General features: G+C 35.3%; 1 protein-coding gene across 3 annotated transcripts; it reads right to left on the bottom strand.

Moving 5' to 3' along the window:
- Positions 1-393: 393 nt before the first annotated feature.
- LOC115622286 (galactosylgalactosylxylosylprotein 3-beta-glucuronosyltransferase P) lies at positions 394-10,689 on the bottom strand. 3 transcript variants are annotated; one of them, XM_030516186.1, is made up of 6 exons: positions 10,334-10,689; positions 8,472-8,987; positions 3,885-4,071; positions 3,609-3,763; positions 1,816-2,106; positions 394-1,755 (listed from the first exon to the last, which is right to left on the bottom strand). In XM_030516186.1, the coding sequence occupies exons 1-6, from the start codon at positions 10,481-10,483 to the stop codon at positions 1,642-1,644; spliced, it is 1,413 nt and encodes a 470-aa protein (XP_030372046.1). In that variant the 5' UTR covers positions 10,484-10,689; the 3' UTR covers positions 394-1,641. The 3 variants fall into 3 exon arrangements, with proteins under 3 accessions (XP_030372046.1, XP_030372047.1, XP_030372048.1); XM_030516187.1 differs by having other exon boundaries at positions 8,472-8,914; positions 10,334-10,348; XM_030516188.1 differs by lacking the exon at positions 8,472-8,987 and having other exon boundaries at positions 10,334-10,683.
- Positions 10,690-10,768: the final 79 nt, after the last annotated feature.

A 10,768-nucleotide genomic window follows, 5' to 3' on the forward strand; every position in this document is an offset into this window, starting at 1 on the left:
ACTATAGTTTCAGTATCTGTTGACGTGCCTTCTTTGTTGCACATGGCACGCGATTTTGAGTCCAAGTCTCTAAAGAAGATTCCACAAAAAGGCTGTTGGTATGTGTTTGTATGTGTGAGTGTGTTGGCAAAACTGTCTTGATGTCGGCTTGAATTATTAAAATGGTTGCGACCCACATCTGCTGGAGAATATCTGTTTTGTTTGTTGATTCTGTTGACGCTTTACAGAATGTGGGAAATACGGTACTTGAATGTATTTGTTTATTCGACACCATGCCCCGAAATGTGGTAAGTTGCCAGCCAACCTTGACATTTTACTTAAATTTGCATTGGTCCGAGGCAAAGAGCTGAAGATAATGGATTGGGCAAAATAATAATAAAAACTCAACAGAAGTGCTATAAACCTACATTCCAAGTGGAAGGATTTTTATTAAAGCTTAGCTAAGGAGCTAAAGTAAGAGGTTCAAAGTAAATGTGAAACTAAACACTTATTAATATAGGCATACGTATCTGTGCGTAGAGTGCGGTATTACAGGCATAATAGTGTTTAATCAAGGAATCATGGAAGTATTCCGGCAATGTCCTGACCCTTTTGCAAGTGAATAACAGCATTATCGTAGAGCTCATAAAGCAGGGCCTATAGCATGAACCCGGAGAGGGACGAACCGTCATTGATGCCTCTGTTTAGTATCCATTTTAAGGATCAATCAATATCAACAAAAAAATTAAATAATTTGCACTTTGGAATAGCTGACTAATCGCTGATTTAAACATTTCAAGTAGAAGAATAATCTGGTATAGAATTAATTAAATATTTATAATAAGAAAGTTCTGTTTAGCTAAATAGAGGCGTACAAGATCAACGACGTTGCAGGAATGCTGCCAAAATGTACATCATAGAAATATTTAGGAACTTAATAAACATTTTTTCCTTCATAGAATGCAGATTGATGGATTCAGTTGAGGATGATTACAAGCTTATGAACTAAAATTTGTCTTTAGGTCTCTGTCTTTTTAAGAGAAATGCACAGTATATTTAATATAAACATAATAATCAATAGAGAAGTTACTCGCCTAAAAAAACTAGGCTTAATTAATTATAAATGTATATTGCAATTACCAAAGTATGTATGTATATACAAAATTGTCCAAGACGGAGTGCACATATGTAATTCTAATATAAATACAATACTTAGCATATCTATGTACATATGTATAAGTTTATATTTATAGCAAGTATGTATGTATGTTTGTATATTGCCGGCTGGGGTCAAACACACTAGCCCTGTGTATATTCGTAAATATTTTAGAAAATGTGTGCGCTTTATTTAAATTCTAACTAATTACTAATAATAGGAATTTACATGAATTCGTCTGCATATGCCACACACACACACACATACAAACTTACATACATAAGTGATTATGCATATTCCACTAGTTAATATAATAATTAGTTGGTATGTACGTGTATAGGTGTAGTATGAAACGACTTAAGCCCAAGATTGTACCTGTACAATTGGTTTAAGCCACGGACACTTTGTGAGCTCACTCGCCTACATTGTATATGTATGTGTGTTTGTTTGTTTGTTTGTATTTATATAGCTATGTATCCTAACTACATAGATCGGGTCGGACGTTTCTACGATCGCACCAGCAACTTATCAATGGCGATTAGATTAGTGCCGCCATAGCGGGTCTGATTCAAAGCAATGGCGGACGGATTCTTCTTTGTCTGCGTATGCCAGGTGAGTATCTGCAGAAAAATTAAGGTTATTTTAACTATTGGGCGGATATTTTTGGTTTCCATACTCACCTCTGTACATTTGTTGGCCAAAAGCTCGATATCATCATTCGACAGCGGCTTCAAGCTGCGTAGGAAACCGTCCTCTTCATAGCCCACCACGAATGGCATCGTTGCATTCGGCCGCTGGAGCAGGAACTTAACGCTCACCGCAAAGCCCGCCATATCCACGGGATATTTGCGTCCACCAATCCAGCCATCGTAGAAGCCATTTAGCTTACCGTCGCGTACAATAGGACTGCTAACACCAGTATTGGTTACAAGTCCCACCGGCCACATGGACACCATTTTTGTGTAGCGCATCTATGGGGAAGGTCAAGGATTGCATTTGAATTCAATATTGTTGTTTCTACGACGCAGGAATTTTTGTCAAACATATAACTAAATAAGAGAAAAGTCTAGTCTCTGTTGTAACAAAAATGCACAGGACCTTTCAATAGCTAGCAAAGATTATTCCCTGTAGTATACAAGTAGAACTCTTTCCTGAACACCTCTTGGGTTTTTCGATTTTGGCGTACATTTTATTAGCAATTGCTTGTTGGTATGCCTTATCTATAGGTATACTATATAGTATGTAGATAATATAAGTATGTTCACAGATAAAGGGAAGCAGGAAATGTTCATAACTTTAACAAAAACATGACGTACATAAATTTCAAATGTTATCCAACTGCGTCAAATATTTACTAAGAAATATCATATTTTACTATAGGTTGCATAAAAACTTCAACGTTGACAGTTATATATAAAAAGAAACGCCTTTTCCTCATTTAATAAAATATAAAGTTCTTTCGTATTGAATGATAGATAACTATTCAGGTTTATATAAGTATTATATATTTAAAAGATATTAATAGTCGCCAATTAAGGAGAGGCTTTGACTTTTAAACAGAGTATACATATAGTATATATAAATTTATGATTTGATTGAAATTGGGGTTATTAAAAATTGGCTATTTATAGTTATTGCTCAAGTACGGCTCATATTTTGGTCTCCATCTGTTGTTTTATTATCAGCGACAGATAGAGATGTTTTAGTTTAGAACGTGATCATAAATTACACATCTATGTACATAAAAGTAGATTCGGGTTAAACCATCCGCGGGTTTAAGATGTTAAACAATTACACATAATTCGGTTTTTACACGGTTTTGATTTAACACGGTTTGGAAATTAAAATTGTTATATACTTGTATGGCTACACGACTTTATTCCATGTAGGAGGTTTTTTTAAACGGTTTTTTTTACACGCCTGTTTTAGGAACCAATGTACCGTGTAAAAACAGAATTAGGTGTATAAACATTTTTTCTTTACTAGCAAATTAGATCCACATAGGTCTTAATTCAAATTTAAAACAAATCTCAATAAAATATCCGTTAGTTGGGGCCTTGACAAAGTGCCAATTCAAACTATTTAATCTTAAGCAACAAGGGGTATGTTTTGTTTTTAGCCAGCAATATAAAAAAAGGGAGCTATAGATGGTTGGTAATAACCTGATCTGCTTATAAATAATATAAGTATGTATGTTTAAAGTTGGTGTCTCTAGCTGTTATGGACTTCTTAGGAGGGGTGTACCCTCCAGTTTTCCAGTACGCACCGTACAAATAAATTACCTTACCACTTATCAGCTACTGATAAAAGAGAAAGGCATCGGTGTGGCCTACACTCACAGGTATTTCCAACGATTAATTAGGAATTAGTAACATTTTTGTATTCACTATTATTTTATTGTTTGTGTTGCTAAAACTAAGCACATGTCGGTGCCAGCTCAACCCCCAGATGAGGGCTTGCACCTAGTACCTACCTGTTCGAATAAGCTAACATCGTAGGTGTTGTCATCGTCGGCGAAGTAGAAGACGCCCTCGGTGGCATTGGCTCGAATGTAGGCCAGGCCCCGGTTTCGATTCGAGACTCCACGCGGCTTAAAACGCTTGATTCTGTACTGAGCGGGCATAGGCGCTGTGGGATGGGGTTAAAGAGAAAAGCAACATTTAAGGGCAACCATGACAATATAAATAATGTGGAAACGAGTGTCGAACATGCGAGGACTGACCAGAGTCCGCGAACCTCTTGTACTCACCCAGCAGGTAATGATAGGGCACCCCAATGCGGTCTAAGATGTCGAACACCAACGGCGATGTCTCGTTGGCATCCTCGATGACCAGCCAGAGCAAGTTGGTGACATGCTTGAGTGTATAGCCGAGTCGGGTTAGCTCGGCCAGTTGTTCCGGTCGCCGGTATGTGGGTGTGATTATATAGAGGGGCGGCTGTGGGGCGAGAACGGAGGCCGTTAAGTAATGCCATCGACTAACTATCGCATTTGTATTTTTAATACAACATGGACATGCGTAGCACGGTGTGTGCCCCACTTTTATGAGCAATTATGCAAATTAATTTACAGCCGACTTGCTGGCCTTTACTGAAAACAAAAAAAAAAAACACAAAAAAAAAACAAAAACAAAAATGCTCGCTCCAGGGCTGCGTGTCTAACGGCATTGTCGCCGAATTCTAAATACACATTTTATTGTCGAATGACACAAAACGACAAATAAAATAAATAAAGTGGCGCACACAGTGCCAATTGTCCAATCGTTGGCATACAAAACTCTTCAAAAATGCATTCAAATTTATTTTCAAAGCGGACAAAAACCTACTACATAGATGATAGGTCGGGGGTGATAGGTGGGGGTTTAATAGGTGGTGCTTGATAGTTGGGGAGCATGCAGTGCTAAATTGTGGGCGTGCAACATGCAAATTATTCGTATGTATGTAAGTATTCAAAAATAGTGAATGAAAATGGATGGCATTTAAATACATCGACCATCGGCATAGCCTGCCCGTGTAGGTGTGAAGCTTCGTTTGGGTGGAAAGCAACATTTTTAAAAATATTGCACAAGTTTTTGAGTAACGATATGCATATTCATAGCTTAGTTTAGTTGCGAATGTTTTTAAAGTAAAATCATTTAGGGTTCAATTTCTTGAAATCGTACGAATGTGTTGATTTTTGCTCATTTTTCTCTTATTTTATCTTTCTCTTAAAAAACTAACCAGTGAGGAAAATAACTTGATATGACTGTCATCTTTTTGTAGTAACTAAATATAAGTTATAGTATCATTGTAGTTATAGAAATTATGAATCAATTACAAGCTTCCAACAGTTTCAAATAATTGAAGACACAAGAGTCGAAGTAATGATGTTTACTCTTTGGTATGGAAGGGCAACAGAATAGTATAAGGTACACAATTTAATAACCGTAATTAACTAATTATTAATTAATAATCTAATAATCTCCCAATTCGTTCAATGGAAATATTAGCTAAACACAATAATCCTAAAGAAAATAAACTACATCTTATTGCGTTTGCTCAACAAAAATTGGGAACAAACTGTAAATTAATGTTATTTGATAAATTATAGTTTAAGTCATTCCCAAATAGTACATGAAAGAGATGTTATTTCATAATTTATAGTTCAAATCATCCCCAAATAGCACATGAACTAGATTCGACTGTGGATTAACTTTATAGCTAACTTTTCTGATCTATCAAGTCTAACAATTAAAATTTTGGACATTACTTTTGAATTAAATACATTTTAGCGTTGTAGGACCTATTTGTTTATTAATAGTAATAATTTTTGCTAAAAGGCCAAAAGCCTGAAAGAACTCAGAGTGTTTGCAGTATTATTTACTAAATATATATATATATATATATATATATATATATATATATATATATATATATATATATATATATATATATATATATATATATATATATATATATATATATATATATATATATATATATATTATTCCTTTTTACTCCGCTTGGGAGCTTAGGGCTTCTAAAAAATATATAGCATGTTCTTATTTGGGAATAGAAGCTTCTAACTTTAGTCGGCTACCAAATCCGCTGTACATAATTGATGCTGCCTTTGACATTGACTGTAGCGCATCGTTGGGCACTTGTACTAAATGCAAAAATAAATAAATAAATATATAAATAAATAAGTAAGCCAAAAATGCACAAAAGCCACTGCAAGCAACACGCGCAAATCTTTTCAATTGGCTTACATTTTTCATGAATCTAGATCATCATCAGAATCAGAATCAGAATAAAGCAAAGCTAGCTATCCCGCCCGGCAGTTCGTCTAGGAGCGTCTCTAGCCTAATGCCATTCAATGCTGCCCCCTAGTGCATTAGTTGTTGTTCTTGTTGTTGGCATTGTTGTTGCTGCAATGACGCGGTCTCGATTTTTAGGTTTCTGTGTGCATGAACCGTGCCGGGAATAGAGAATCGAGTCGAGAGTCGAGACAGAGCCAGAGCCAGAGCACACGCAATTTTCATATTAGGCTCATGCAAATTTTGAATTAAAATCTTTTTGTTTGCAAATAATTTACAGCTGGTGTGGATTGGGGGGAGGATGGGGTGGGGCGTGCAGCATATTGTTGACATGCATAGACACAGATACGTGCATATTGCAGCTGATTAACCTAAAAAGCTGTGCTCCAGTTTATTATACTACTTGCAGCTGATTTGCACTTCATTTTGTTTGTCGACCGACGGCAACAACAAAAGTCTACCAAACAATTTTAATGAGGTATGTATGTACGGGGAACTGGTGTATATTGGCAAATATACACTGATGCTGATGAATCATGCAACATAATATTGTAACAACAAAGGCCCATGTTAATGGGTTGCCCACAATAAGCCGCCATATACATACATATTTACTGTTGCCAATTTCACATTAACTTGGCAAAGACACTAATGGAAATTGAACCAACATTAGCAATGGAATGGAAATTGGTTGTAATATTGTGCACAGCTCGCCCGTAGGCATGACGCATTGAATACCATAATCAATCAATTATCTCATTCTACATGCAGTCGAAAATTGAAATGAGCAGAAGACAACAATTTTCGCTACCGATGCGCACACCAATATGAACATTATAAAAATGTTGTATCTTTCATGTGGAAATAAATGAGTCAGCAAAATGGAATGTTCTGAAAACGTTAAGTTCTTTAAACACCAAACGGGGAATAAGAAGAACCTAAAGTTAAAATAAATTAAATATATGTATAAGTGGACTAAAGTGGGTTGAAAATTTATAGAAAAAAAAAACCATACTAATCATCTTCATCTCGAAGTGAGCTCCACATACAGGTACATACTCGTAATACTTGACTTTATAGACGTTTGTCAATAAATATATAGATTTTATTTGAAAAAAAGCACTGAATTGTAAGGAGCTGAATTCTGATCTGACAGGCTTGCAGAGTTTTTAGGTTTCTTAATAAATCATTAATTGACTTAATTGACTTATGATGCACCTATCCATACACATTTAAAATAATTGATATCTAATTAGAGTCCATTCCTAATATAATAAAAAACCATACTCATCATCTTCATCTTGATGTGAGCTCCAAATACAGCTACATACTCGTAATACTTGTACTGGACTTTATAGACGTTTGTCAATATATAGATTAGTTGAAAAAAAGCACTGAATTGCAAGGGGCTGAATTCCACTTCTGATCTGACAGACTTGTAGAATTTTTAGTCAACTTAATAATTTAATTAACTTAAGATGCATACACCTTACAAATAATTGATATCTAATTAGAGTCCATTGCTCATACATAGCTACGTTTAATTAATCGATTGTCTAATTAATGAAGCTATGAATGGTTTGACAAATTAGCCGACCATTGGGGAAATTTACAAACTTTCTAGATGCCTTTATAAAGCTCACAACATCTACGACAACATCTTCCTTTTTATATCTACTTATCTGCATTTACCTTGACGTATGTCCCTTATTTTGTATTCTTTCTGTTTTGTGCAGTCTACAAATGAATTCATTAATTGCCTTAGAATCTCTGCTGTTTCTAATTAACATGAAACCTTTCCTCCTCTCAGAAATATATATAGCTAGTTAATCATAGTCGTAATTTGTATTGAATTAATCAAATGTATAAAATTACTTAAATGTGCTTCTCCAGCAGCTAATTTGTAGTAATAATACTGGCACTTATGAATATATAAAGCACGTCATCAGTTTAATGAACCTCGTCCCTTAATTGTCGCTCATTGTGACATATACAAAGAAATAACAATTTTAAAATTTACTGAAAGCCCGGTTTGAGAGCGGGAGTGCGATTGGGCTGAAACTTGCAATGAGCCAAGTTAAAAAAAGCAATTAAGAAAATTGGAAAATGGAAAATAAACAAGCTTAATGGCGTGGCGTGGTGGCGTAAATGAGGCAGAGCTACAGGAAATTGTAACAACTGAAAAAACATCTCAATACGTATAGTAGAGTAGAACTTACATGCAACATTATAAAGTGCATTCTCGAACATACACCACACACAGTCCGACCGATATATAAGTATATACGAGTACATACATAGTATAGCGAATACATGCATTGTGCGACTATGTATATGTAAAAAGAAATATTATGCAGATAAGCTTGAAGTGGCCATTTAAAGATTACAATGCTAGGAAATATAATGTGCTGAAATGTAATTAGTTTTTGCGTTTTCTGTATCTAGTGTGGTTCTTGTACTTGTTTATGTTTAAGGTTTTTGGTTTTTGTTTTTGCATTGGCGGTGCACTATGGCTAATTGAGGAAATATATCGAAATATTTACGGGCTCTGGAACAGGAACAAATGCTTCGCGGGGTCTTCGAACCCGGCCTAAAGCTGGCGTTGACGCCGATGTCGCTGCTAAAGAACTCGTGGCGTGGACGAGTGTTCCAAATTGATTTGCTTTTGGCTTTGTCCCTCTTGTGCTTGTAGTTCTAGTTGTATTTGTTGATGTAGTTGTCTGTTTTCTAGTGGTTGTTGTTGTTCTTATTGTAGTTGTTGTTGTTGTTGTAGTCGCACCGGCTGTTGTTAACAACGACTTGCTTGTATTGGCAGCCCGCTTTTCCGTCGGTGAAGATGTTAATGAAGTTGATGAAGATGATGGAGGTGATGAGCCTGATGATGTCATCAATGTGGCGCCAGTTGCAGCTAATGAAACCGTTGACAAGGACGATGCTGCAGTTGATGTTGTTGTTGCTATGGTATTGCTATTGTCGTTTATATTAGCTAAGGAGCCATTTGATGTTAGCGCCCAGAAATATGAAGCGAACGATGAAGATAATGATGATTTATCTTGATGCTTTAGTTGGTTTATTATTTGTACGACATTGGCGAAAATGTATTTTGTAATGAGAAATAGAAAAGAGTATTTTAGATGAAAGTTACAATAACAATTTAAAAGTGCGTATTCTTCTATATAGAAGTAGTGTACTAATTATATAAATAGTTTAAGGTTGCGGCGCGTTTGACAGCTTATTTGTTGACACCAAACCATTTACTTGCAATGCAGAAGAAGAAACAATTAATTAACGTTGAAAGATTAAGGTTTGTTGAATTGGAAGTATACAGAGTAGTTCCATTGAATATAATTATTATTCATACTTATTCAAATTGTGGTAAACTTCCAAAATTAATATAATAATTAAATGCTTGCTATCAAGCAGGTATTATTCTTTACTACTCTTTTATCACAAAAATTAAATGGGAGCTTTTGGCAACTGTTTTAAATTATTTAGAATGAGAAACCCGAGCCTGCTAACCCCTTGCCATATAAAAGTAATGTGTATTCCTTTCTTCTACTTAATTAAGTCGATAAATTGCTTAAATATATATTCGCCTCAAGCAATGTATATGTATGCATGTACATTTGAAGTATAGAGAATAAATTGTTATGCAAAAGTTTTCAATTTATTACGAATTATAGATGGTTTTACACAGATAGGTGGACATCACTGTACAGATGTGATTTTCGGCGATCTAATCATTTCAAAGCCCAGGCACTTAATATTTGTAGCCTCCCCCATTATTGAGTTAATTTCTACTCTGTGATGACATAGTATGTGACTGAAGCTGTAATTAGTTGAATTTAATATATTTCCTTCTTTAGCTGTAGGCAGAATTGATACTTCTTCTTACATAACTACTTGTATATATGTATGTATGTTTGTATGCATATGCTATTTATACCAATAACAAATAAGCTACCACGCACCAACAAATATTATGTAAATGTGTTTAAAGATAATGTCTTATGCACATACAGAATTAATTAAGAGATATTACTATTATGCAAGTGCAGGGCTAAATAAACAAATTTGTGCACATTTCTCCTGCAGTTAACTTGCAGGTACTCGTATGTAATGTTCATGTACATTCAATTAAAACACGCTGACTAATTAAAAACGATTTGTTTATTTGTTTGCTTGTCTGGCTGTCCAAGACTGGCAACAAACAAGCCGAAACAACCGAATGTGTAAGAACAAGACTAGCATAAAACTCCTGAGTGCACCGTTACACGTCGATTACTTATCAGTGCATATCTAGTATGTATGTATGTATGTATGTGTGTGTGTGTATGTTGATTAAGTAGTAGTTGTTGGTCGGTTAGGCGGTTGGGGAAGGAGGGGTTGGCGCTCTCAGACTCACCTTGATGACTTCGTTTGAGTCGATTTCTTGGGTGGACATGTGATACTGATAGATCAGCATGTAAATGCAGGTTGTGGCGACGAATATGGTCAGGTACATTTTAATGGATTTACCAAGCCCCATGTTGTTGTTGTTGATGTTTCCTTTCATTGTCGTTGTTTAGATATAGATGTTGTTGTTGTTGCTCCCCTGCACGTGCTGGCGCTTGTTTTTTGCGTGTTGGTCTTGTTACTCTGCTCTGTTGTTTTGATTTCATTCGATTCGCTTTGTATTTTCTATTGTTTCTGTTAGTTGTTGCTGTTCTTCTTCTTCTTCTTCTTCTTGTTCTTGTTTTTGTTGTTGCTGCAATGCTTTAAAATTGCTATTTTCTGTTGATTTTTCAGCTGATTTTCAATAAAATGTGAGGCCACGTTTTTTATTTGCTTTGCTTTTTAA

Source organism: Scaptodrosophila lebanonensis, unplaced genomic scaffold (assembly GCF_003285725.1).
Source record: "Scaptodrosophila lebanonensis strain 11010-0011.00,11010-0021.00 unplaced genomic scaffold, SlebRS2 tig00000043-arrow-pilon, whole genome shotgun sequence".
Lineage (NCBI taxonomy): Eukaryota > Metazoa > Arthropoda > Insecta > Diptera > Drosophilidae > Scaptodrosophila > Scaptodrosophila lebanonensis.

Bases quoted from the DNA above. Each gene is read 5' to 3' on its own strand.
- LOC115622286 (XM_030516186.1), bottom strand. From the start codon at position 10,483: ATGAAAGGAAACATCAACAACAACAACATGGGGCTTGGTAAATCCATT. The intron at 8,988-10,333 runs GTGAGTCTGAGA...AACCAACTAAAG, and splicing joins ACTCAAACGAAGTCATCAAG to CATCAAGATAAATCATCATT. The intron at 3,764-3,884 runs GTGAGTACAAGA...CCCATCCCACAG, and splicing joins GCCCTATCATTACCTGCTGG to CGCCTATGCCCGCTCAGTAC.